This window comes from Drosophila elegans, unplaced genomic scaffold, assembly GCF_018152505.1.
Source record: "Drosophila elegans isolate 14027-0461.03 unplaced genomic scaffold, ASM1815250v1 contig_476, whole genome shotgun sequence".
NCBI lineage: Eukaryota > Metazoa > Arthropoda > Insecta > Diptera > Drosophilidae > Drosophila > Drosophila elegans.
Genome location: NW_024545863.1, coordinates 6,184,974 through 6,212,627, shown reverse-complemented (window position 1 = coordinate 6,212,627; position 27,654 = coordinate 6,184,974). Strand labels below are relative to the sequence as shown.

The 27,654-nt window shown below is 45.5% G+C and overlaps 6 protein-coding genes across 16 annotated transcripts in view; 3 read left to right on the top strand and 3 right to left on the bottom strand.

Moving 5' to 3' along the window:
- LOC108140588 (microtubule-associated protein Jupiter) overlaps nt 1–3,509 on the top strand; it is a 30,724-nt gene extending 27,215 nt beyond the window's left edge. For 3 of the 11 annotated variants that reach the window (XM_041709207.1, XM_041709205.1, XM_041709204.1), the window contains 5 exons: nt 243–275; nt 1,152–1,412; nt 1,743–1,760; nt 1,847–2,263; nt 2,573–3,509. In XM_041709207.1, coding sequence (XP_041565141.1) covers nt 243–275; nt 1,152–1,412; nt 1,743–1,760; nt 1,847–2,263; nt 2,573–2,712 — 869 coding nt within the window. In that variant the 3' untranslated portion in view covers nt 2,713–3,509. The remainder of the gene's footprint in view (nt 1–242; nt 276–1,151; nt 1,413–1,742; nt 1,761–1,846; nt 2,264–2,572) is intronic. The other 8 variants (XM_017263476.2, XM_017263475.2, XM_017263480.2 and 5 more) reach the window with 6 other exon arrangements.
- Nucleotides 3,510–4,001: 492 nt separating this feature from the next.
- Nucleotides 4,002–9,047, top strand: LOC108140667 (zinc finger protein Xfin). The gene is made up of 3 exons (XM_017263610.2): nt 4,002–5,060; nt 5,120–5,576; nt 5,690–9,047. Exons 1-3 carry the CDS (start codon nt 4,321–4,323, stop codon nt 8,240–8,242), a joined length of 3,750 nt encoding a protein of 1,249 aa, XP_017119099.1. The 5' UTR covers nt 4,002–4,320; the 3' UTR covers nt 8,243–9,047.
- Nucleotides 9,048–9,146: 99 nt separating this feature from the next.
- Nucleotides 9,147–13,018, bottom strand: LOC108140773 (TBC1 domain family member whacked). The gene is made up of 4 exons (XM_017263761.2): nt 12,764–13,018; nt 10,827–11,069; nt 10,381–10,745; nt 9,147–10,318 (listed from the first exon to the last, which is right to left on the bottom strand). The coding sequence occupies exons 2-4, from the start codon at nt 11,031–11,033 to the stop codon at nt 9,799–9,801; spliced, it is 1,092 nt and encodes a 363-aa protein (XP_017119250.1). The 5' UTR covers nt 11,034–11,069; nt 12,764–13,018; the 3' UTR covers nt 9,147–9,798.
- Nucleotides 13,019–13,419: 401 nt separating this feature from the next.
- On the bottom strand, nt 13,420–16,227 carry LOC108140361 (GPI ethanolamine phosphate transferase 1). The gene is made up of 2 exons (XM_017263055.2): nt 15,265–16,227; nt 13,420–15,210 (listed from the first exon to the last, which is right to left on the bottom strand). Exons 1-2 carry the CDS (start codon nt 16,010–16,012, stop codon nt 13,439–13,441), a joined length of 2,520 nt encoding a protein of 839 aa, XP_017118544.1. The 5' UTR covers nt 16,013–16,227; the 3' UTR covers nt 13,420–13,438.
- A 332-nt stretch (nt 16,228–16,559) lies between these two features.
- LOC108140628 (GPI ethanolamine phosphate transferase 1) lies at nt 16,560–19,448 on the top strand. Its single transcript, XM_017263545.2, has 2 exons — nt 16,560–17,327; nt 17,381–19,448. Exons 1-2 carry the CDS (start codon nt 16,595–16,597, stop codon nt 19,327–19,329), a joined length of 2,682 nt encoding a protein of 893 aa, XP_017119034.1. The 5' UTR covers nt 16,560–16,594; the 3' UTR covers nt 19,330–19,448.
- A 136-nt stretch (nt 19,449–19,584) lies between these two features.
- On the bottom strand, nt 19,585–26,256 carry LOC108140627 (probable multidrug resistance-associated protein lethal(2)03659). Its single transcript, XM_017263543.2, has 8 exons — nt 25,662–26,256; nt 24,350–24,435; nt 24,138–24,285; nt 23,899–24,074; nt 23,648–23,838; nt 21,640–23,234; nt 19,940–21,581; nt 19,585–19,878 (listed from the first exon to the last, which is right to left on the bottom strand). Exons 1-8 carry the CDS (start codon nt 25,736–25,738, stop codon nt 19,843–19,845), a joined length of 3,951 nt encoding a protein of 1,316 aa, XP_017119032.1. The 5' UTR covers nt 25,739–26,256; the 3' UTR covers nt 19,585–19,842.
- Nucleotides 26,257–27,654: the final 1,398 nt, after the last annotated feature.

Here is a 27,654-nt window from a genome sequence, read left to right as displayed (position 1 = left end):
TCCTTCCTTATAGATGTGATTCCCAGCAATTAAATGAAAAAAAAAAAAATATATATATAAACTTTAGTTGCTTGCTCTATTATTTGATTTGAAAATGTGGTCCCAAATAAAATGTCTAGATGATGCAGTGGATTCTGGTGTATTTAATGCTTATTAAATGTCCATCGTTTTCTTCCCGTTCTCGTTCTTCTTTTTTTCCTTTCCCCGCTCTATATCTTTTCTTTATCTACGTATCTTTGCAGTACGACAAGGAGCTCACAGATTCTATTTCATTGGTACTTGAACTATGTGTCTCCCCTTTCCTAATTCATGTCAACAACTGCACAGTGTCCTCACCCAGCGCTAACCCAAAATTCACTTTGTGTTCACTTTGTTTTTATTGTCGTCAGTTTTGTGCTAATTTATGTTTCAACGCAAGTTCTCAGCTCGCACTGACACCCGTCTAAAACCCAGAACACAGCTCACCCACTTCCCACAGAAATACTGACCCACTCCCACTCGAGAAGTTGCAATTCCAACCGGTTTGCTTCCTTTTTCCACCTGCTGCCGATGACATTTCGAGTTCAAACAGATAAAAGCCAAAAGAACTCAAGGCGCTTCTCTTTCAATTTGCTTAACCTTTGCCATATAACACTAAACTTATAAATTTTAAATTACATTTTTACACTTCATGGCAATACTAAATATGGTAACTGAAAAAAAACGGTTTAATATTTTTGTTTAAAAGAATAGTTCCGCTTTCTTCCTTCTCTGATGCCTATACTCAAATAAGGCAATAGCTAAAATTAGTTTACACCAATTTTTTAGTCAATGAGAGACACACATTTCATAACCATTTTGTTTGGCATTCATTTAAAATCGAGTTAAAGGTTAATAGTTGTTATTTTGCAGGCATCAGGAACACTTATTTGTTTTATTGAACTATGCATATAGAGAAGATTTAACTTTTTCTCAGTGTACTCACCCACCCCACTGTTGTCCCAATGTTGTACATGTTTGTAAAACACAGTTATGAAACTAATTTTAACATTCTACTCCACCACAACTCCACTAATTTGAATGTTTTGTTTTCTTTGGTTTCCCCAATTTGATTTTTCCTTTGGATTTGTTACCCCGGTAATGATCATGATGATGATGATGATGACGCGCAGGTGATGCACCACGTCGCGGCCAGAAGACCGTCGACTCCCACTCTCGGCTGTTTGGGGAACCCTCCCGCCCGATCACGCCCGGCAAGAACCACATGAAGAGCAGCATTCCCTTTGGCGGACAGAACTCAGAGGCAGCCGCCGCCCAGAAGCTGTTGACCACCAATGGCCACTACAACGGCAAGAGCGGATCGGTGTCCTCTGCCTCGTCTTCGGTGTCGTCCTCGACCGAGAACCTCAAGATGAACAACGGCTCGAGATCAGGTGAGCATCGCCCCCTTATTTGGTTAAGGCTAAATAGTAGTATAGTAGTCGCTGGATTTGATTTCGGTCCAAGTACAGAGCTGTCAGAAGGGTGAGCCAACCAAAAGCTGGCATTCCGTTCAGTACGAGCTCTGATCACAAAGTAGATACACCGATTATCATTACTACAGTGCTGAAACAAAATTTGAACCATCTAAATAAGTTGTGAATTACGTTCTTTTCCATTTATACATTTGTATATTCTTTTTAATGCACTCGCACTAAAATCGTTAAACCGAAATTCTCTCAATCTTGGCTAACAACTCTCGCTGTTGTAACGTTCCGGGTCAGTCTTCCGCAATATGAGCAGTGAGTACTTGTAGTATCCAGTGTCCTCTAGGACTTTTCCTCATCCCCAAACCGCCTGCCATCGATTCTCCTTCATCTCCGCCCAGCAGCAAGTCCAGATATCAAAAAAACGATTCCACTCGAACGTGATCCCTTGTGTAGCGCAACCCCCATGCCCAGCGCCCAACCAATTCCGAAGACAGACGCCCTATCCAACGATAAACCGTGCCGAGATAGCGAAATAGGAGACGTGCCAGCAGATAACTTAACCTTTACAGAATCCGATAAAGTAGACGAACGCACTCAAACGTGCCGCGACTCTGGAGATAATACCAATCAGTCGTATTCGCTGGGCAATATGGCGGGCGTGCCGGATTTGACGGAGCCTCTGGGACTCTGTCCAAGTGATGACAAGGAAGAAGAGCAGGAGTGCTCCAAGCTCGATTCCCGCAATCCGATCACGGGTCTTGGTCTTAACGGAGATGGTGTTGGCGGTCTCAAGCCGAGGAAAACCAAGATCCGAGGTGGGAAATTTGTCCGCTTTCCAAGCCTCATTGCTTGAATTCATTCCAAGTCTGAAAAAGTACCGTCGAAGCCTATTTTTCACCTCAAAATGGTATACTTAAGATTATTGAATTTTAATTGGTTCATGTCGAAGATACGATTAGATTACAAAAGATTTCAATAGGTTCCTTGACACCAATCGATTCCACGCCCATATCCAACATTTTACGTATTTCTTTGGGTTTCGAACTTAGGCTAAGTTTACTTTTTATTAATTAGTTTGAATTTTATATTCAAGATACTAATTGTATTCTAATTTTCCTCCACAGAGGGAAATCCTGTCACAGGCGAGGGCTACAAGGCAGGAGGCAACGACTTCCACCAGCGCCAGGAGTCTTCGAATGGCGGCACTCCGGTGATCAACAAGAACCGTGTCCCACCAGGCGGCTACTCGTCGGGACTCTGGTAATGACGACTGGAATTGCTCAGATCCCAGCACAAGCAATGTAGGGCCGTTGGCGGGACGAAACACCATACAAGAAAGCAACAAAAGCAAAAAATCATACTACCCATATAATATTACGCATACCCTACCCCCAAATACAAGAAAAACAGCTCAGAAATCCATCCGAATGGCGGCAGATTAGCAGAGAGATGGCCAACGAATATTTAAGCGAGAGAATAACAATTGCTCAACGATCTGAAGATGCAGAAAAGGAGCATCGATGCTGTACACCCAAACACCCAAACGAGAATTAATCAACCACATTTAAGCGGCCGACGCACTTTACCTATCACTACCAACCACCAAACCATCACCACCCCATTGCAAATCTGTAATTTAAATTCCTTAGTTCGTGTAATTCCATGTAACGCGTGTAGCCCCCACAAGATACGCCCACGTTGAAGCATCCGATCCCCGCCCCGCAGCACCTGCGTGTTATATGATATTCCGGTTAGGTAGGACACCTACTCTTCGTTGCTGCGATGCGAACGGAGGCGGCCGGATGGGATCCTTCAATCACCTTTGGACTTTCGATTTAATTCTAGTTGCATACTACACGCCACATCTATATTTATATTTATACCAACCGCATTCACACGAACACTCACATAAACACATACATAATATACAATGTATTACATTACATTAAACATGTAATTTAAACGGTACGCCTGTACGTACTAATGTGCACGTACTAATTAAGTGTAAAAATACAAAATTCAAGCGCGAATCTTTGTTCAATAAAAACCTTTCGTACATAACTATGTATTTCGAATTTTATTTCGCATTTTGGTGGGCAGATTATTGATGTTTTAAAAAAAATTAATTACTTGAAAAATGATTTTCAAATTGTATCAAAGGATATTTGCACATGTGTGCCGAGCTGCTTCCAGATTAGTATATATTAAATCATGTTTCTGATAACGATTGGGATTTGTTGTTACCTGTAATAACTTCCCAGAAGGTTTTTTGCCCTTATCATCTTGAAAATTAAATTTAGTAGTAAAATAATACAACAAAGTTTGGCACCTTGTCTTTCAATTTTGGTGGCTTTTATAAACATTTACCTTTTTTATGTTATAAATTAAAAATGGTAAAAATATCTAAATCTTTACTGAACAGGATTAATTTTGGCGCCAACGTTTAAAAAAACCGTTAATCTATCGATTGTCGTGACGCTGATATTATCGATACCCAATGACGTGGTCTGGCAACGCTTCATCGCGCCGTCATAGTTTATTCGCGGCCCGTGACCATTCGACGCCGCAAACAAAATGGCTCTGATTTTTGCAGACTAATAAAAGTTGAAGTTTTTGCCATATTCCCAATGCTTTAGTGGGCGAAACGCAGATGCAATCAGACCAAGTGGCGAGTGCGCGAGTGCTGCGTGGGTGAAGATGGAAGCTGGGCTCCGGAAAACCGCAGTAGAGCTCCACAAAGTGAAAAATCAGGCAGCCGACTTTTTGACCAATTGTGGAATAGGATACGAAAACTAGTTCTCACGCACACACACACCCAAAACCTGCTGAAGACGCAAGCTGTCGCACAAAAAAGACGTCTTCTGCGACCAAAATGGAGGGCATGGATTTGTGGACGTCGATGTTCTCCGCGGATTTCGAGGAGGGCGGGGAGGCGGAACTGGAGGACAGCGAGCAGTATGGCAATGGCAATGGCAATGACGACTTTCCGGGCGACTCGGAGATCCTGGAAGCAGGCGATGCCATAGATGACCTGCTGGATGGCGAAGAGGACGACAGGGAGGAGGAGGAGGAGACCTACGAGGGTGGCACCAAGGGACCAAAACAACCCGATCCCGACGACGATGCCCTCTTTGACTTCGACATGGAGCCCATTGTAAGCATATCGGAGTCACAGCCACCGGTTTTGGCTCCTGCAGGAGCAATGGGTGTCCAAGTGCGTCCTCCCATGCAGCGTCACTCGCAGCCCGGAACTATGGGTCGTCCCAGATTGGGACCGGGACTCTCAGTGCGGCCCACCACCTCACAGATCAATGCCACGGATGAAAACGGGGTGCCCATTAACTACGAGCTGGGCGTGGTCTACATATGCCCCGCCTGCGGTGGTGAGTTCCGGCAACAGGACCACTGGAAGCGGCACATGAACCACATCCACAAATATAACACGCTGCGTGGCTTGAACTTCTCGCCGCTGGACAAGCTGTATCAGCGCTGCAGGGAGTGCAACAAGCGGATCGCCATGCACAGTCGCGAAAACCTGCTGAAGCACAAGTTTACCCACCTGCCTTTCAGGTGCACCAAGTGCTACATCTGCAAGCGGGAGTACAAATACAGGTAAGGCTCAAATTATCCCATCTAGAGTCTCATTCTAAATGCGATCTTTCCCACGACAGGCAAGATCTAATGGTGCACCTGCGCATGGTGCACTGCGACGAAGTGGTGGCCATGATGCGGGAGGGATACAATGCGGCTGGCCGAAAGACACGCGTGCGGGAATCGCGCACTGAGCAGCTGCAGCGGGAGAAGAGCTTTCGCGGTGATAGTGACTTCGTGGATGACTCTGATCGCATAGAGGTGCGGAATGAACTGCTCGAGCCGGATGCCGATGAGTCTGGCGCTGTGGAGCAGTCATTGCCCGAGGAGGTTGCCAAGAAAAAGGCTCCTGGCTGTCGAGGAGCAGCCGAGCTGTGCGAGGATTACATCCACTACATGTGCCCCGATTGCGGCACCGAGTGCGACACCCACGCCCAGTGGAGCCAGCACATCGAGTTCGTCCACGACTATGTCAGCCGGCGGGGACTTAATTTCCGGAGCGTAGACATGCAGATGCAGTGCCTCGAGTGCAAGAAGGTGAGCCTAGACTGGCCATATGAACTATTCAAACAAATCTTTAAAAACTGTAGTTGCTTTTTTACCACAAAAAAATCGCAAATATTAATAGATTTCTTTCTTTCGTCTTTAAGATTGTGACTCCCAACACCATCAAATCGCTGCGCGCCCACAAATTCAGCCATTTATCGCACCCTGAGTGGCTGCGATGCAAACTTTGCTACAAGGGATTCAAGGATCATCAAGAAGTGGTGAGGCATCTGCTGCAGCAGCACCATATGGATACGCTGATGTCAGAGGAGGCCGAGGAGGAGGAGGACGCTCCCAACGCCATGATGATGAATGAGGATGAATGTTTCGAGGACAATGGAAACGTCGAAGGAAACGGCGCCGTCTTGGACGAGGATTCTCCCTATTTTGAAGACGCACCTAGACGTGGCGGTCGCATCAGCAGCGATGACATCTACGAGCCTCACATCGACTACCTCTGTCCGCAGTGCGGCAAGGAGTTCATCGAAAAGAAACACTGGCGCACCCACGTCGTTATGGCGCACAACATGAACGATCTGTCCAAGCTGAACTTCGAGATGATCAACGAGCGGCAGCTGAAGTGCACGGAGTGCGAGAAGATCATCACGAATGCTTATGGCATCCAGAATGCCCAGCAGCACAGGATCACTCATCTGCCGTTCAAGGCGTATGCCAGGTGCCGCAAGTGCCACAAGTCCTACACGGACAGAAAGGGACTTGTGAAGCATCTGGCTACCTATCATCGCGTTGGTTGTGGGCCACGAAAGTCCGCGGGCGGAGTTGGCGGCCCTGCCCTGATGCCCACTCCCACCAAGCCACCTCGCAAGCAGATCGTCACGATCGCCAATGAAACGTACGAGATAATCTACTTGGACGACGTGGAGCAAGGCGGCGGCTTGGAGGAGGACAACGACTTTGGCGAACAAATGCAGGCGGATGAGGAGGATTACCCTGTTGCGCCGCCCGCACCACCACCACCGCCGCCGGCGCCATTGCCGTCATTGTCGCAAGGCAACCATCATCGCTACAAATGCGTCCACTGCGGCACACTCTTCCCCACCCAGGCGGCCGTGCGGGTTCACATAAGCGAGAAGCGCTGCCGGAAGACAGTGGGCAGGAGGCATAGGCAGGCAACGGCCAACGCGGACCCATCCATTCCCACCGTGGAACAAAACTACATCTTCCTCTGTCCCTCTTGCGGCATGGAGTACAAGACGCAGTTCGAGTGGCGGCGCCACATCAACGAGGTTCACAACTTCGACAAGCGGCAGTATCTTAACATGCGGCAATTGGACAAATATCGCTACCAGTGCACCCAGTGCAAGGACATTGTGTGCAACTCGAAGCTGAAGGGCTTGCAGGACCACCACTTCCGCCACCTGCCCTACCGACTGTACCTCAAGTGCCTGATCTGCGGCACCTGCTACAATCACAAGCCGAACATAGCGGCGCATTTGAGGGCCCGCCACAGCATCTTCGACAGGGAGACGCCGGTGATGGTCACCAAGCCGAAGCATGTGTTTGGCCGCTACAAGGACGCCAGTAGGGAGAAGCCCAGAGTGCCATCTCCCACGCCGCCGCCAGCGTCCTCTCCACCCGGATGCTCCTCCTCTGCAGCGTCGGCAGCCTCCTCTGCGATCGTTCGCTCTCTTAAGCCGCAACCCGGCGGACTGCCCACTCGACCCGCTGGTCTCAACACCCTGGAGGACAGCATCTCGTACCACAATGCCGTGGACTTGGACTTCATCACGTACTTCTGCCCCAAGTGCAACCAGAACTTTGACTCGCACGCCTTCTGGCGCAAGCACATCGTGGAGCAGCACAACTTTAACAGCCGCGAGGGCCTCAACTTCCGGCAGATCGACAACCATCACTACCTATGCCTGGAGTGCTACAAGCGGGTGACCGTGACCCACACCAAGGGAGCCATAGGGCAGCTGCAGTCGCACAAGTTCCGCCATCTGCCGCATCGATCCTTCAAGTGTTTAACCTGCGACGGCGAGTTTGTGCGCAAGCAAATGTTCTTTAAGCACCTCAATCGCGACACCAATCGGTGTGACAATCGCCCGCACCGGGACTTGGAAGAGGAGGAGCCGGATCAGGAGACGCAGCTACGCTCCATCTACCACATGGCTTGTCCGCAGTGCGGCGACAACTTTACAACCCGCAACAAGAAGCAGTGGCGCGAGCACATCAACGACTACCACGGTCTGGCCAAACTGGACCTGTTGCACATGAGCAAAGTGGGCGAGGACCTCTTCCGCTGCCAGGACTGTGACGAGGAGCTGCAGACGAAGCGACAGTGGGTGCTGCAGTTCCACCGTTTCCAGCACCTGCCCCACGCGGCCTACATCCGTTGCAAACTCTGTAAGCAGAGCGGCGATGAGGGTTCAGCAGAATCAGTAGCGGCAAGTGGATTTCACAGCCTCCGTGAGCTGCAACAGCACCTCCGGAAGCACCATCCAACAGTGGGCGAAAGCGAGATGATATTGCTTCGCGAGCAGATCGTCCTGGAGGAGAAGGAGCAGGAGGACGCAACGGAACTGCCCGCAAACGAAGACAATCAGGCTGGTCAGGATTCGGGACCGTATATGCCGCTGCCGCCGCACTTATTGGATGATGAGGACGAATTCGAGGATCATTATCTGCTGGGCTAGGGTCACAAGATTTTTTTCGATTTCTTCGGCAACAAATCCTAGTGGCAGAATGTAATCTTTAGAAATTATTTTTATTTACTAAACGGAATCTCAAAAAGCCACGAAATTAGTGGATTAAAGAGAACTAGTACCACTATAACGTTATATTTTTGTCGTTATTTTTAAAACTTTTTTTTAACTGTGTACCTTTTTTGTTGATGGTACCTTATTAAAGCAAGATCTAGTTAAGTTTTACTTTTTGAGAACCCCATTTTAAGGTTTTTGCTCTTAGGAAAATATATTTACTTGCCAACATTATTGTCTCAACAAAAGCTTACGCCTAACAAAATTGTAGACATTTTAAATGTACAGATAAAATAGGAAAAAAATCAAAAATAATCACATTTGTCTACCGTCTTTCAGGAAATAGTGCCAAACTCAAATTTAATTTCCATTTTGAGAATATATTGATTTCTCTTCTGCACCCCGAAAAGATTTATTTAAAAAGACAAAGATTACAAGTTGCCACTCAGATTTATCAGTTTCTTATATCCCACAAATCGAATTAACCTTAATACTCGTCCATAACACCTGTACTTCCAGTGGTATGCATAATCTGATAGTCGCCCTTAAGGGCTGCCCTTTCATGAGATTACCCATAGATAAAGCCTAACTCCTATTGTGGACTCTTAGCTATAGGTTAACTTTAGGCCACACTTTTAAATTAGTAGACTTAAGTACCTAAGCTATTTATTTCCCAGCCTAATCTTTATGAAAATAACCTGATATTATCAAAATTAAAATAAAAGAAAAAACTTTAAATACATTTTTACCACTTCGGTTACAGTTTGTTGTCTTTACTTTTACCCCGGTTATTCAACCCCCTTTTTTAGTATTACGGAAAAACAAAGTTTTGTTGTTAATATTTCGGTATATTTTGTTTTATTAGTATTAAAGTTTAATATTAATTTTGCCTAAAAACCCGTCACAAAACTGGTCTCCAAACTTTTCAGGCTGGGGGCACAACAGAAGTCGTTCGTAACGCATCAACGCATCGTAGGTAAATATCAACATTCTCGTCTCGTAGTGAATACGGATAAAGTAGTAAAAATTCCAAACTATATATTTCTCGAGTCCTTCAGTCAGCTGCCTTGGGATGGTGATAATAATCATACGATATGTTCGGGGTCCTCAACTCAACTCTAACTCTAACGCTTTAAATGTTACACAATAATAATAAATATGTAATAAATACTTTTGAAAAGCATAAACAAATTGCACGCTTGTAATAATTGCCACTAATTGAATAATACGAAAACAAATACCGATACAAGTCCAGCCCGAGTGTGCTCAACAAAAGAATTGTCTTAAAATTAGGCAAACTGATTGCATGGAATGATGTCTCCGTAATTGACTGACCAGCAACTGTCTGAACCAGTTTGCGGTCACTCGTCTCCCATCCACTTTGTGCACCACCTGCCTCCTATTCGACTTTAAACGTACAAATCTTATGCAACTATGCTGTGTTGTTTGTGTGTTTAGTAACAATTTGTTGAAATAGTAGTAGTTGCGATGCCTCACAACGTTGGCATATTACGTCGATGCCCGTTGCCGGAACCGCTGGACTCTGCCTCCTGCTGCGCCTTCTGTTTGGCACGTCGAGCCTTTTGGCGCGTGTGCTCGATCTGGAAGTCCTCGACGCGCAGATTCAGCCGCATCATATTGTTGATGATAAAGTCCTCCTCCACGATGTGCTCCTCGGGGGACCGCAGAACGGCCAGCGTTTCGCAGAGTCCGGTGCATGTCTTCCTCACCTTGTGCCGGCTGAGCGAAGCCCCAATGATGACCAGGGCCACCTTGAAGATCACCCGAATGCCCTCGGCCAGAAAACAGTCCCAAACGCGCAGCAGCGTCTCCCAGGGCAGAGTGCGGGTCATCGCACATAGAAACCAATCGGTCATGTAGAGCAGCGGCTCCACTTTGTGCTTTTGTAAGTGCCGGTACACGGGCGGGCACGTCTTCTTCAGCAGTCCCTCCAGGATGCCCGCATCGTTTTGGATCACCTCCAAGCCGGGTATGAAGTAGTCCTGCAGGTAGCTGTGAAAACAAGTTAAATACATTTAATTCCAAATGCTTTTTGTTCTTCAAACTTAACTTACACATCGCAAACGCTGACGAAAACCCAGAAGGCGTCCTCCGCGGGCAGGTGCATCAATAGGAAAGCGGCTATCGGTGCCTGCGCCTGGCAGAAACCCACCTTGGGATTATATATCGAGTAGGCCTTTAGCACGTTAAACAGTTCGATCTGTCCGACCTTCTGTTCGTCGAGAAACATTTCGTGGAACGGAAACTGGCGATGCTTGTCCTTCTTGATCTCCTCAATGGTCGTTGGATTTCCGGGCTTTTCCAGCAGCTCGTGGTACACGTTAGGGTTCTTCTTCTTTAGCAGATACGCCCCCGATAAATAGAACCAGGCCTTGGGCCGCACCGACTTTGGTATACCCTTGCGACATCGATCTCTGATCTGCATGATAATGACAAGAATTAGTTTCAGGCATGCATTGGGATCAACTATATAGTTAAGATGTTAAGGATAAAATCTCACCTTTTTGTAGTTTTTGGACATGTAAATGGACCAGTTGTCGATCATGTAGAGCCACTTCTTCTCCCGTGCGATGATCTGCGCCTTGGACAGCGGCTCCTTGGGCTTGTCGGAGCGCTGGAATCCGCCGTAGAAGCCATTTCGGTCCGGGCAGCTGGAGACGGTCGAGCAGAGGGAGATGGTGTCCAGGGATCGCTGTGCCGTGGCCATCGCCAATCCCAGCTCTCCGGCCGCAGCGACTGTGAACTGAAAACACAAATCGTTAACGATCAACATGTACGCCCACTAACAGCACCCACTAATTGTGTATGCAAATTCACTGGTACAGAGGTACAGATAAATAGACGAGGGAGAGGCTCTCCGTACTTTTAAAACGACAAGTGCGCAATTAAGTCCACTACTTCCCTCTTTCGCTAAGGGGTTGAGTATCAATCTTTGTGATGCCTCACATTATTTTTTCGGCAACCTCGAAATGTTATCGTTATCAAGTTGGTGAACGCAAAATTAGGCTATTTCTGGGAGATAACTACTAATTGAGCATGAAATATAATGTGCTGGGGGTCACACATCATCCTCTTGAAGCTTTTCTAAGTCTACTAAAAGTGCAGAAAAGGCACTTTTACCGTCTATCTAACTTGTTTCCTTCTTAGATTAGTTAAAGGACATAATTACTAAAACGAGGTAATTACTAATCGGTAGATGCCGCACAACAGAATGGAACAGTGAAAGTTTCCTGTATATATCCACTAGATTCTTCCATGTCTGATGATAGTGGGATAGTGGGCCCGCGCCAGTGTCACTTCCATTTCCACATGCATCGCCGGATGCTCGAGTTCGCTTAATGAGCAACTCACTTCACCTCAGCGACAGTCGCAAAAACAAAAACTAATTGAGGCAACTGTGTCTGCGCCAGAACAAGTGGCTGAATAATTGTAAAATCAAGACAAAAGAAGCCAGATATAAGGGCTGGACGTTGGAAAAACGAGACGTGGAATACTCTACACCAAACGTCGATCGTTTTAACGTTTTCTATAATTTTATACGAATTTAAACTTTAGGAGCACCTAATGAAAAAAGACTTTCGTAAAAGTTTAAAATTGCAATAAATATAAACATTATAAATAAATAGTAGACTGAGATATTTATTTATAATGTTTATATTTATTTATGTAAACTGGCCCGGATATGATGATCAAAAAACAACACTAACTGCCTTTTATATTCTTATTGAAAAATAAATAGTATAAGTTAATCATTCGAAATGGTCTCTCAAAAAGATTAATAATAATAAAGTATAAATTGTCTTGAGTCTGTATTCATTACAGAAAACATCTTAGGTTTGGTATTCATATCTCGAAACGCAGATTGACAGTGAATATGCAAGACAGGGGGTAAAAAAGTAGTTATCCAAAAATCCAGGGTATGACTTCAATTTATGAAATTACAATCATTTCATATTGCAATTTTATCAAAAACATTATACCCGTTGTAGAACAGGGTGCAAAATCAGCGAAAGGGGAAAACGCAGTGCGAAAGCAGTGCACACACACACAAATGCAATCTGATAATGACTGTGATATAGACGACAAATTGCGGCCTTCGAGGCCTACCGATCCGGTCGAGAAACGGAACGAGAACCCTTATCGAATTGCGAGGTGCCCCGGGTGATATAAAACAAGATCGCAAGTCTCGGTGGCGGCGCGTCACCTTTGTGGGTTGGCGGTGGGTGGTGGGTGGCATGTTGAAGACTAAACTATTTTAGCCCATTCATTTCTTAGCTGACAATTTTGGCTGCCATTTTGCCTACGCGCTCCAAAATGAGTAAAGCAGTGCCCAAGTGTGTGTGAGTGTGTGCACAATACAGGGCAATTGTTGTTATTAACAGTCCACCGTTCCTACACCGCCCGCCTCCACATTCACATGTAAACTTTTTGCCTCACCTTTTGCTATGCTGTTCTCGTAGTTGTTGTTGCTGCTGCTACTTCTGGTATTTGCTTCCGAGGAATGCGCAATAGCTTATATTTCACGATGGTTTCCGATTTCTTTTTCGGTTCAATATCACAGAACACACTTGCGCCAGCACAAATGTGTTGGATTTTATTGTGAAAACATTATTTCCGCAGAGCTTTTTGTTTATTTTCTATGCAAAATAAGGGAGAGCGAGATTGGCGATGGCAAAGAAGCAACTACTGCGCGATAGCCGATGCAGTTATCGATATTTGATAGGCTAGAAACCGTGTGGCAACGTTGAAGGCCCTTACTTACTTTTGCGTTGCCAGAAGTTTTAAATGTTCGTTACAAAATATTTAACAGTAAATGAAATATGTTTATTTGGTTTTAAACAACTATTGAAGTAGTACTTAAATTTATTTGTGTTGTTAGAATTAAATAATTGATTTTTACATAGCTTACCTATTTTAAATGATTATAAAAATCAGGCTTACTAATTTTAAATATTGTTTATATACTGTTAATTAACATAAGCAAATTGTATAAATTGTTATACGAATTATTGTAAATAAAAACAAAAATACAAATTATTGAAATCTGTTAAAGCAATATATTTTTGAAATATTCTACAAATTAAGAGCCAAACTTTATTTAAAGATATTTGTTTAACGAACAGTAACTCTTTCGGGAATCTGGGACATCCACTTGCATCCCACTTTAAGTTGCGCCAATCGCCACATTAGCAACCAGATAAGTGGAAAGACCTGGACCACCGCAAACCCCGCGAATCTGCTGAAGATTTCCCTCCAGGGTCCCACGGCGGTGAGTCGATGCAGAAGAACCAGCGACATGGCACTACTCATGAGCAGCAACCTCACGAAGATCTGACGCTCGTGGGAACCAAGATCCTTGTAGCTTCCCACCAGGATGCAGAGCACCAGCAGCCAGGGTAGCAGCAACTTCATTACCATCACCAGACCATAGGTCAGTGATAGGTATCCAAAACAGGTTTCGTGCAATATATCCAGGAAGTCATCGAAGGCTGGAAAGCTGCCAATAGCGAAGAGGGAGTACCAGCTGTACACCAGTATATAATGGGCGGCAGTCTTTGGTCCCATTTCCTCGTTCCTCTCCAGCTTCATCCTCAGTCCCAGTTGCAGTTCCATGGCCAGCATTTGGATGACCACCGCTTCATAAGAGGTGCAGGTGAGAGTGTAAAGGGTGCTCAGGTTGAAGAACGCCAGTTCGCTGGCCTGCATATTTCGTCGCTGCCAGAAGGCCACATAACTCAGATATATCCAGGAGAGGATGTAAGTGGCCCAGGGATGCCAGCCCACTAGGATGAACTCAAGGGCAGCGAGGAGCACGAGGATATTGCTTAGCCAGGTCTGGAGATTAAAGTACACTCCGCAGGCCAAAGGACGTAGTAGCGTAAGCAGGATACTGAACATCAGAGCTTTAGGCTGCGAGCAGCCCAGCGATTCCGGCAGTGCAGCTACACAGGTGAGTCCCATAAGCAGGAGTATCCACAGGTAGAATTGCAGTCCTCGCTTGCGAAAGGCATCTCTATTGGTATAAATAGCAAATCCCGCATAGCCCACGGCCATGTTGTAACGCCTGATGAAGCCACTCAGGCAAATCAGTGTCAGTAAGGCGGACGAAGTCAAACTCTTCAGGCCCACCATCTTAGGCCTCTCGCCCACAATCTTTAGGGTCATTCTCCAATAGAGCGAAGGCATTAGTAGGATAGCCTGCACCAGCCATGGAATCCGTTCGAGCAGCATGTAAATCACCAGCAAGCCAGTCAGCAATCGATGGAGTCCCCTGAAGAACACCAACCGCTTAGCAGAGCCCACCTTCTGGATTTCCATGTGGTTTCTGCACTTTCGCCCAACGGCTAAATGACAGCGTAGGCAATATAGCCAGCCGATTCCAGCAAAACTTACCGCTGAGATTAAAATTTGACGATACGAGTCCTTAAAGTAATCCACTGCCTTGATCAGCACCGGCATAAAGTTGCAGCTGTATTCCAGAAGAGCTTTGAATCGGTGTTGCCTCTTCAGGGCTTCAGCAGTCTTTAAAAAGCTGTCCATCATGTGGAAATCAAGCCAAAAGGCAGGCATGCTTTTGGGATGGAGCTCCCTTAGCCGGCGAGCTTGGGCCAGGAGCTGTTTGGCATTGGTCAGCATGGCGTTGGCCTCATAGCGCAAACTCGAGTTGAGCATTCCCCGAGGTAGCATTCCGCGACTGTTGACTGGCGGTGAGAGCCCTAGCAGAGCGCTCATGAGTGCTGTAAGATGAGGTGGGTTAAGGACATGCAGGGGCAGCCTATAACCCGTGTCGTTGGCCACAAAACTCCGACCTGGCAGGGATTTTACATGAGCCACTCCAGAACCCCAAAGGAAGAAAGGCGACTCAACTGCCAAATTGCATTCGCCTGAAAACGAAAATTATTAATTTAGATTTTAAATTGTTATACTAAAGAACTTACTTTTAATTTGTGGATCGCCAAGACTGGAGGTGAATAGGTAAGCTGTTCTTTGGTCGGGAAACGACTTTTCAAACCGCTGGTACAGCTTCCACACATTTTCTTGAATCAGTTGAAGGCTTTCGCAAGATGGTTCCACACCACTCATATGGACAAAGAATATGACTCCCGTGGAGTTCAACAGTTGCTGGGATGCACCATTTAGAAACCTCTCAACAGACCGACAAACGGAGTCTTCCATATCTGAGCAGGATTTGGTAACGTCTGCATCGAAGGTTTCAAAATTCATAGCCGTGGCTCTGTTAATTTGAGGAAAACGCTTAAGTATCTCCGACGTGGTCCAAGCAAAGCTTTGGTCACTTCGATTGAATATTGAGTCATGAGAGTTTGGTTTACGCAGCCAGCCACGAGCCACCGTTGCCGCATCTTCATTAAGGCCGGAGAACAGTGAGACGTATGGGGATATCGGGTGGTAGGTAGTGGTCTCCGGACGACTGATCCCCACCAGACCTTGGTGCAAAAAGAGGTCCCGCAGCAGCGGCACGTTCCGGCAGCGGTTGGCTAAGAAAGTCTGGGCGGACAGGCCGTCTCTCACCAGAACCACCAGGCGGTCTGCCGGCGGTGGCTCCTTCAGCGGCTCCAATTTCTGTGGTTCCAAGCTGCCCGGGCATGTCGATCGCAGGCAGATCAAGACAACTGAAAGCAACAGAAGCAGCTGGAGAAGCGCAAAACCCTGATAGGTATCCAACATTGTTCTAGAAATCGCACTTCCTTGACAGATTAATACAACTCTTTCGACTTCCCACTATGCAATTGCTGTCAAAATTTATCTAAGGTATGCTGATTTCTGGCTAGCGTGTTCTCTAAAACTCAAAGGCAACACTAATACCTATTGCTTAGATCTCGATTTTTTTTAAATTTTTGACTGAATTTGTTTTATATTTGCAGATTTTGAAAGTTTATTTATAATTTTAAAAACTTTTGTAGGTTCTCTAAAGTCGGTGCTTTTTTGAGCGTAAAAATATTTATATTTATTAACTGATTTTATTTTATATGTGCAGATTTCTAAAGTTAATTAATAATTTAAAGAAATCAAAATTTTATTTTTTATTTCAGTTTATGAGCTTAGTAATATTTCTACACTAGAATAATGTGTTATTGACTGAAATTAAAACTCTTATTAATAGTTTATGAGCTTGTTAATATCTTGTAAAACTAGATTGATTTATAATGGCTTTAATTTTCAAAATTTCTATTAGTCCTTGAAAATGTAGTTTCTGAATATTTCAGAGATTAAGCTGGCGTTGGTTCAGTCGTTACCCAGTTGTCGTCAATGTGTTATATCGTCGTGTTCCTGTTGTGTCGACGTCTTAAATATCGATTTGTCAGAGCAGTGAAAAACATGATGGAGATGTGGAAAGCGCAGGCGGTGCTGGTGCACCTGCTGCTGATCGTGTGCCTGTGGCGCGTATACAATCAGCCCGGAGCACTGAATCGACTGGAGCCGCAGATGACGCTGTCGGAAATGGGCCTTCCCCCGCCCGCCGATCGCCTAATCGTCTTCCTTGTCGAAGGACTCCGGACGGACACGCTTTTCGCGCACAACTGCAGCAGGGCTTCCTACCTGCGGGACATAGTTTTGCGCGAGGGCCTGATGGGCATAGCCAGAACAAGTGTTCCGACTCTGGGCACATCCGCACTGGTGGCCCTGTTCGCTGGCTTCAATGGGGTTCCACCGCTACTGCCGGCTGGTAAATTCGACACGATCTTCAATCGCACTAAGGCCACGGAAGAGGGGGCAGTTCTCAGTTTGAAGAACCTCACTGATCTTCGAGTCCGTCTGTCAAATGATACATGCTTTAGAGTGTTAAAGAATTCCACAAGACTCGTGGTGTTCGTATACCTAGAAGATGTGGGTGGAGCTGGTCCCCTGGACATTGAATATCAGAGGAAGCTCCACAACACCCAACGGAGCATTCGAGATGCCTATGATTTCATCGAGGGCAAATTTGATGACTCGAGAACTGCTTACCTGTTCACTTCAGCCCATGGCCTTAGTAATTTCGGTGAGTGTTGTAATTCTATAGCTCTGTAAGGTGGTATTATCTTGGCGTTTCAGGCTCTCATGGCGGTGGATCGGATGAGGAGAGGGATACGCCCTTCTTTCTCTGGGGCGCCGGCATCAATCGCTTGGCCAAAAATGCTTCCTCCAGTTTGGGGGTCAACAACAGCGGTGGTCTGCCGCAAGTGCCCAAGTTGGACCAGATCCAGTTGGCGCCACTTATGTCGGCCCTGATTGGCCTGCCGCCGCCGGTCAACAATTTGGCCGAGCTGCCGCTGGACTACATGAAGGTATCCCGGGAGTACGAGCGGAAGGCAATGCATCTGAATGCTCTGCAACTTCTGACCCAAGCCAAGACCATAATACGGCACCACGAAATGGGAGTCTTCCAAAAGTGGTTACCGACGGCCAAGGATCTGGATCTGCAAAGAATTGCCTACTATCAGAACCAGATGAAGCGCCTCGGGGACATGGGTTGGCGAGGCAAGGCCATGGAGACGAGCCTGCTGGCCATCAAGGTGGCCCAAAAGACCTTGAAGTTTTTCCATGGATACTACCACATCCCACTGCTGGTAGCCACGGTGCTGACACTTCTGGGTTGGCAGTGCTACCTGGTGGTGAAGCTCTCTCGATTTTCAAGGGACTCCAAGGATCAACGCAGGGGTTTCCTCACATGGACCACCATTCTTCTAGCTGCGCTGGGCATTTTGCTGGGCCAGTTGGTCTTCCTGCAATGGGCTCCACTTTTGACGGTCATCTGCCTGGTGGTGCCCTTCGGCATCTGGAGCTTGACCCTGGCCGAGTTGCCCCTGAAAGATGACTGGATCTTTGAACCGCTGGCCCACCTTAGATGGGCATTCGCCCCCGCTGCAATGATCGTGCTGGCGCTCTACTGGACTTGCCCCTTTAGCCTAGCCTATGCCCTTTGTGTTGTCTACCACAACCGACGTGGCTGGGTGCATCCCTCTGCCAAATTCCTGGCCTGGTTGGCTCTCGTCTGCCTGCTGAGCGGATTCCTGTGGGCCCAGAAAGGAATGCAGATCCTGATGACGACCAATTATAGGGTGAGCCTGCAAGCCATTGGCATGGTGCTGGTGATCGTGCGTCCATTGTTGCGCAAGGAACATCACAAGTGGCGGGTGTGGATCATCAACTTGGGCATACTGACTGTCGGAGGCATTGGAATCTTCTTCAGGGAGCTGGGCAAGCCGGTTCCCATATACATCATGGCTGCCAACTGGACCTACATCGTCTATGCCTTCGCATCGGTGACTTTCGGTGGGAGTTCCAGTCCGCGATCACGTCTGCAGCTAATTGTCTTCAACTTGCTGACGGTCCATGCCCTCTTGAGTGACTCATTTACATCGCTTTTCGCCCAGGGACTGATCATGGAGTATCAAATGAGGATTGAAGTGCACAAGGAGTGCAAGGCAACGGAGGAGGAGGAGGAGGGTGAGACTAAGGAGCAAAGGCTACTCACTCCCTCAAAGCATCTACAGATGTCCTATCGCTTCGCTGTGTCGATTATCCTTTACTTCTATGTCTCCCTGTTTGGAACTGGATATTGGTTGTGCAGCTTTACCTATTTTGCCAACACCGCGCGTCTTTTTCTTCCGGATTCCTGCAGCGGAGCTATGCCACTTTTAGTGCTAATCCATTTGCTGATTCCCTCCCTGATAATCCTATCCAGCTTGCAGGCACTGAGCTCCTTTGGACGACAGGAGATGCGCTCAATTCTCACCTGCGTGATGCTCATCTGCAATCTCGCCGTTTTGTTCTACGTTGTGTTTGTTCCCCATCACGCCAATTGGCCAAACACTCACCCATCTGTAATCAATGCACTTTTGGCCCAACTGACGGTTGTTCTGCTATTGGCCTGCGAGACCTATGTCGACTTTTTATTTCGGGGACTCAACCTGATCAGATCCCCAGCCCCAAAACGAGCCATTACTGAAGTCCGATCCAACAGATCCCCGGGCCCCACAATTACGTCAAGTGGGGTCTGATTGGTGGCTTTAAATCAATCATAAATTATCAAAAAGTATGAAAATTCTTGGTCTACATGTTCGGAACTTTGTAAGGTGTTTTCACTGATATGCTTTCAAATAAATTTTCTTAGATTGCACAATATTGGTGTTCGATTAAAGTGAATTACGGTTATGGCTTGGCATTTTAGGTATTTAACTATTTTATAACTTTACTTTTAACTTTTAATGTTTGGTATAAAATATATTTTTTTTTTCGATTGTTCAACAATTAACTTGGGGAAAACAGTCCAGTTTCTTGAGACTATGTATATTTAACAATTCATTGGGCTGATTATTTTATAGTAAACCAATAAGATTTAAGACCTATGTTATAAGTATGTTAGGTTCGAAGGCATAATACTTTAAGTAGAAAATTAACTTAAATGCAGCTGGCTGGATTAGGTACAACTATGAAGGCGCATACAGCCAGAAATTAAGACCTTTTTGGCTTTTAACATACTTAGCCTATACCTGTGAAACGTGGTCTTTAATCTATTCAGATTTCTGTTTCCTTGCATTCAGATGCGCCTGCGGAAAACATATCATATTAAAGAAAAAAAAAATCGTGGGCAATATTTTCACATCTCACCTTTTCGGCTACTTTGAGCAGGCTGTCGAAGCTGTTTTGTCCAGTTTCCATGACCATGCTGTGGAAGATCTTCGATTCGCTTAAGGTGAGAAGCTCGTAGGGTGAGCCGAATTCGACAAGATGACCGGCATCCATCACCAGCACACGATCCGAGTCCATAATCGTATTCAGGCGATGGGCAATGGTCAGCACAGTGCAGTCCCGGAACTTGCTCCTTATGGTAGCCTGGATCAGGGCATCCGTCTGGGGATCCACATTGGCCGTCGCCTCGTCCATGACTAGAACGCGATTCTCCCGGAGAATCGCCCTGGCCAGGCACACCAACTGGCGCTGGCCCACGCTGAAATTGCTGCCCCCTTCGGAGATCTTACTTTGCAAGCCACTGGGCAGCTCTGCAAACAGGGGTTTCAATTTCACCTCCTCCAACGCCTCCCACAGCTTGGCATCGTTATACTCCTCGAAGGGATCCAGATTGTAGCGCATGCTGCCCGAAAAGAGCACCGGCTCCTGGGGTATGATGGATATCTTGCTGCGCAGGTCAAAGAGTCCAATCTCAGCCGTGTCTCTCTCGTCGATGGTGATGATGCCCTCGTTGTAGGAGAGTCGGAAAAGGGCGTTGATCAGCGAGGATTTGCCAGCTCCAGTTCGGCCAACGATGCCCACTTTTTCACTGGGTCGGATACGGAAATTGAGGGCCTTCAGCACGTACTTGGCCTGGGGATCCGGGAAGTAGCGCAGGCACAGATCCTCTGCCACAATCTCACCCTTTTCGGGCCAATTCGGAGATGGTTTTTTGTCCACGCGGGACTCGAACTCGCCCTCCGGCTCGATCTCGTCGTACTCCACCACTCGTTCGACTGCGGTCATCGTATTCTCCAGCTCCGCCGACTGCCGCATGCCCCACTGCACCATGCCAGTCATGCCCATCGCCTGGGTGATGGCCAAACCCACTTCTCCAGAACTTTTCGGTGGGTTGATAAAGTAGTTGAGGATGATGATCACAATATACAACGTGCAGAAGCAATCCAGGTAGTAACCAAAGGCACGATTGGTCGACAGAAATGTGTAGTATCCGGAACTGTGCAAGTCCTGCAGATTGTCGAATTCCGCAATGAGTTCCTTTTGAGCTCCAAGAGCTCGGATTGTAGGCAAGCCGCTTATCGTGGCGCTTAGGTGGGAGTATATAGGTGACCTGGCCACCGCCTCCAAACGTTTCACATCCCTCGAGGTCTTTAAGTAAAACTCCCTGATATAGTAGAATATTACAGCCAAGGCAAACGTCAAAATGAGGTAGTACGGATTAGTGATGCAGATCACCACAATAATTCCCAGTAGAGTGAGAAATATCTGCACCACATCCAGCATCACGGTGGGCAGGACCTCGTCCAGCTGGCCCAGGTCTTTCGAGAAGCGGTTCAGAATGCGTCCCGAGGGATTCGTGTTGAAGAAGTGCATCGCAGCCCTCGTAATGCCCTGGTACATGGCATTGTGCAGCTGCGTGGAGCTGCGCATAGCAATCTTGTAGAAGAGCATGGTGCGCACGATGGTGAATACCACAACGGCCAAGTTGAGGGCAGCGAAGACGTACATATCCGCCGGGTTCGACTCACTATCTGCCTGAGCGTACACGTTTTTGTCCACCCTGTAAAGTCAAAGATGACATTTAATTACATTATTTCTAAAATTAGGGAGTCTTTTACCAATAGCTTAAGAAGTAGTCCGCCGATGAGCTCAGGATTTGAGTGGCCAGGCAGAGAAAGACCATGAAGAAGAGCAAGAACCAGCTGCTGCCCGCTGTAAGGTACTCCTTGTACAGTCCCAACCCAATCTTGCCCTCCACTCGAGTTTCCTGCAGCTGCGTGGAAGCCTCCTGTGCCATTGATTCCGCCATGGAGCTCAATGAGGTGAAGCTGTTGTTTCGGGTGCTCGGTTTACTATTCTTGCTGCCCCTCCTGCTCATCGAGGGCACATTTAAGAGCTCTAGTCCCTCTCCACCTGCCCCATCGCCCTCTTCCAGCGCATCATCCTCTTTATTGGGCGAAGTCAATAGTTTGGCAAAGTCCAGTCCACTGCGCTTCATCGATGAGTACGTGCCCATGGCACTAATGCGACCCTTATCCATGATCACAATGAGGTCGGCTTGTTCTAGAAACTGCAGCTGGTGGGTGACTAAGATCACGAGCTCGCTTCTCAGATAGCCGCGCATACACTGATCGAATAAGTGGCGCCCAACGTGGGTATCCACGGCACTAAGTGGGTCATCCAGCAGATAGATGTCAGCTCTTCGGTAAACCGCCCGGGCCAAACTAATTCTGGCCTTCTGTCCGCCAGAAAGCGATGCTCCCCGTTCGCCCACGATCGTCTTGTCACCGTATGGCAATAGTTCAAGGTCCCTCTCCAGGGCGCACTTCTTTATCACGGTGCGATAGCGGTGCTTGTCCCACTCCAAGCCGAACAGGATGTTCTGGCGCACTGTGCCCGTAAAAAGCCACGGTTCCTGGGCGGCATACGAGTAACTGCCATTGACCCTTAGGTTGCCGCTTTCCGCCGGCAGCTCGCCGAGCACGGCTTGGATTAAGCTGGATTTGCCAGCGCCCACGGGTCCAATAACGGCCACCAGTTTACGACGTCCCAACTGCAGATTGATGTCCTCCAGCGTAGGGTCCAGCGAATGGCTCTCCCAACGTGCCTGGAACTGGTTGAACTCGATCAAGTTCTCCGAGATGCCATTGCTCTTGGGACTGTCTCCATTAAGGGATTCCGCCTTCGAAATTGGACTAACGATCTTCGACTTATCCCTGACCTGAGTCTCCGGTCGATGCATGAACGTCTCCAAACGCCGTACAGAAACCAATAATTCAGCAAACTGGGAGATTCCCTGCGGGAAAAACATGGTCACCGAGCGACGCAGAATATTATAGTAGGCAGTGACGAAGAAGGCCCTCTCGGCATTCAGGATATTCCCCAGCAGGACAAAGGCAATCAGGCTGGATGAGGTGAAGATGCGTGACAGGAACATGGCAAACGAGATGAGGATGCCGCGAATGTAGTTGACTTGTTTGATACACAGCATCTCATTGAAGCGGGTCAGCTCAACCACCTTGCCAAAAGGCTTCTCCCATGCGTACATCTTGATAACCTGGATGCCCGAGATGATCTCGTTCATCATGCGAACGCGTTCATCCGTCCGCAAAGCGGTACGCAGGCGCAGCACGCTGGTCCGCTTGCCGAGGTACGATTGGAAGGGCAGGAAAAGCAGCATTATCGCAACACCAAATAGGGAAGATATGCCAATCTGAAAATGAAAAGAAATTAATTTTTAAATTAATAAAAACACAATGATCTTTTTAATTACATTTGAACCTCAAAAAAAATTGATTTTAATTATCTGGACTTCCATATCATATGTGTTTATAAAACCACAATAAATAATTAATGATAATAATACAACATTTGTATTCAAGACGAAATAATTTGTCGATACTCGTAGCTATCTTTATTTGAGAACCGGAACAACTACCATTGCCATAAGAGAAAGCTTAAACGTTTTAATAGGTGTATTCCAAAAAGAATTAATTTTTTTTTTTAATTTTATGTAGTAAAAAAATATTCCACTATGTGACATCAAAAGCTTTTTCAGGGAAGGGTCACATTTAAGGGGCTGGGTTCGGAACCGGTTTTATGATTTGATTAGAAACATCCACTTACCTCAAGGTACATTAGATAGGTGACTACAATCAGCTCCAGCGGAGCTATCCACAAGTAATGAACGTTGATCAGAACGGTATCAAAGCGACCCACGTCGTTGGAGAGGAGATTGACCACCTGACCCACTGTGGTGTCGCCCAGGGCAGTTCTACTCAGTCGGAGAGCTTTGCGATAGATGAGGCTACTGAGGGCTGCAATTAAAATTGGGTTACTGATGATTGAATGTTGTGTAGCATAATCCCCACACTTACCAACGCGCATCTTCATACCCAGATGAAGTAAGCCCAACATATAGGGATGACCGATAACCACACTAAATACGGAACCCGCTATTAGACCCGCTGCATAAAACTGGGCCTTGGCCAGATCCGGATCATTGCCGGCAAAGTATGCCATCACCCCAAACAAGCAAATGGGCTGGGTGACTCTGTTGATGAATAATGATGTCGGTTAGTATTTAGAACGATGATCTTTTCCAGAGGTTACCCACTTGGTTAAGAACTCCTGGATAAACAGAGATATTCCCGTAAAAAACAATTGAAGGCCAAACACTTTCATCAGGGCACGACCCAAACGTGGTGTCTCATTTTTGACCACCTGCTCATCCCAGGCTGCACACAAGCGATCTCCCAGGGAATCTAGAATTTGAAGATTATTCCCATTTAATTAGGTACGAGAATTTCAAAGAGTAAGTAAGCTCACCGGACTTGTGTTCTTTCAGGGCGCGATAAAGATCCTTCTGCTCCAGAGTCTTCTTCCGCCCTTTAAATAACACGGGCATGGCAAAACTTAACGTTGCATCAGCATCACGTAGGTAGTTTTTATTGGGAGTATAATAAAAACATAATTAGCAGAAGGCTCTCGGTTATCAGGGACTGATACTGATAATTCTTTTGTGATGTTATGACAACCAAAAAATGAACAGACAACTGACATTCCCCGGCGCTTATCAGAAGAAAAAAACAGTTGCTAGCCAATGTGGCATAATAAAACGAGTATGACATGGTCATTGTCTTTGGAGAGCGAAAATTAAGTTTTTCTAACACGAGTTTCGGTGAAAAAATTAACATTTAAATCGGCAATTAAACCTTTTTTGGTTTTAGTGTACTTTTTTCAACTAAAAAATAACACCCATAATAATGGAATTTAGTATACAAATATTTTCCTAGCAACTAAATTTGCTGACACCAAATGCATCTATATTTTACGATAAGCCGACACAAATGAGCAGTTTAATTGGCAAGTTTCCAATAAACTTCACTTTATTTGTTGCATAAATGTAAAACGATTAAGAAACTGTTTAAATTTTTGCTTAGCTTTAACTTGTCATTTTTTTCAAAAGGAATTTATATCGGTATTATGAAGTTTCTATAAATCAAATTATGTATTTTGTGTGTTGCCAGATAGTATCTTTTTATTCGAAATATGAACAGTATTTGATATATCCACACCTCTTCTAAAAATACGTTTTTTATCATTAACAAAGCTATGATTTATTTGTTTGCTAGCATTTTTTTTATCACGTTGTGATATCTTGCCTTCTTTAGTTTGATTTCCTATGGATTATTTTGAAAAATTAAACCAAATCTGAGAGTCGCCTTCAATTGGTAGCCAATTGAACAGATATGCTATCTCCAGAAACAAGATTTTCACGCCTCAGCTACGCAAATTAAGCGAACCATTGAATGAAATAATCAACTTGTCAGTGTTTTCACGCTGTTTGCTCCCCAACCCCTTGTTGCCCATTGAAATCACAGCGATAAAAAAACACCTAAACTAGTCATCGATGGGGTACTTTTTACTTATCATCACAGCTTTAAACGCATGAAAAAACTATTTTTAGCAACAATGTACACACTTGCTGTGTTTATTTTTAAGACATATCAAATCGGATATCTTTTAGGAGTTAACATAAATGTATTTCATTCAAAAATGCATATTCTGCTAGCAATATCAAGCAGTTTATTAGAAAGAGAACAGCTTAGAGAACTAAAAATTCTATCAGCATACTCACCAAAACATGAGTGAGGAGAGGGGATTGGAGCGTTCCCGCGGATTCGGCGGCAGTTCATCGGCTTTCATCGACTGCATGCTGGCAGTATATGTATATTGCACTGATTGGAGTTAAATTGCACTATTAAGAATTTTGCATTACAGTAGACTTGTTTGGTGGCCCGGAATCGTCTTTAGGGCGGCCGCGGTTGATTAGCACTTCTTGACCCAAAGGGGGACACGCGCTCGACACTAATATAATTAGTTTGGCATTAGCAGGGGAGAAATCAAATGGAAATGCTAGCGACTTTAAAGCAACGAATTCGATTTCGATTCGCGGTTGAAGGGAGTAAACTTTTCCACTGGCACACGGCAGTTAATATAGCGTGGCATTTGATTTTGTACCGATCGGTCGAGAATGTTGCGAGGTGGGGCTTTTAAAGATCACTTCACTTCGAGATGCTTGCTTATTTCTATCTGTTACAGCCAAATTTCGTCATTGGTTGCGTTTGGGATTTGTTTTCGTTCGGCGCACATCAAACTTATCGGAATCGTATAAAAAAACACATTGCTTTACGCGCTATTCTATCCACGGCGATGTGCGTGCTCCAACGGTCCGCCTCGTTCTAATGTTATTCGCTCTCTTACTCAATCTTTAATAGGTGCCCCATTGAATTCACTGCGCTAACTGTGTCACATTCAGATCGGTGTGGCGCTCTTCGGGGCTCTCTATATGTAGCTCCCATTCTCTTGAAACTGCTTGTTCTGGGGGAGATGCACGGTCTCTCTTTGGAAATAACACTCTCTTCTGTGGGGGCTTTGCTTTGTGATATCTTGTATCTTGTGATAAGCAGGCCCGTCGGGTGTTTTCCTCGTTTTGCATGACACTTCGATGTAGTTATCAGCTATAAGCAATGTGTAATAATGATACGCCGTTTTATCGTGCAAGCTAACATTATAATTACTTGTTGTCTTCAAATCTGTTGACAAGATCTCATTAATCTTATTAAGTTTCAATTCATTAACTACTTGCTTCAGAAAAAAATGAAACCTAAAATAACTGACTCATTGCTAGTGAAGTTATAAACAATGTTGAGTCCCGTTTTTTCGTTTAAAATTGTGAACTTAACAATTTTAAATGTGAAGTTTGTTTTTGTATATAAACCTGTCATATTTTATTGCATACTTTCAAGCTTTATCTAAGTAACTACAGAGCTAAAAGTATGCCATACATTTATTAGTTCGTTTTTTTATAAGGTTTTTTTTAAGTAATAAAACCCAGTGGGACTCAAAACACATTTTCCACCAGCTAAGGGTTCTGCGGTTCAGTTAAGAATACGAAAATTCGATGTCTGACGATGTCATAAGCCAATACAATTGGATCAGGGGGAGCATAAACGGGATTTCTTCTGAATACGCTTCCAGCATGCTTCCAATCCCTGCTAAAAATCTACGGTATTTATAAGAACAAAATTTTACTAAACAAATTTTCAAACACAGCATTTTGACAAAAGGATGTTTAAGTACCTGTTATTTTTACCAGTAAGACTAGATGGCGTTTTGTTTTATCAGTGTACCGTAAAAGCTTACAGATATGAGTCTATATGTAACTACATATGTAATTCTATATGTCTATATGTAACTTCCAAGTATCGGCATATAAATTTCCAATCAAAAAACACTAATAAAGCTCATGTTATCTCTTATGATGGTCAATGTAAGAACAAAGGGTGATTGACGACAGGGTGCGGAAAGTGCGAATTATAACGATAAGGCATAGCAACAAACAAAATCGGTATGAATTTCATATTTAGGTGAGGCCCTCCCACGGGATGGGCAAGCTTATGAAGATCGTGGGTAATCTCAATATTGCACTGGATGGCCCTGGGTGGAAGGAAGTTCTCGATTAGATTACAATTCACAGCCAATTTATCAAAAGATATTCATAAGAATAATATGCACTAATTGTGTCGAAAGTTATTTATATACATGCACATGATCACATAGAAGTTATG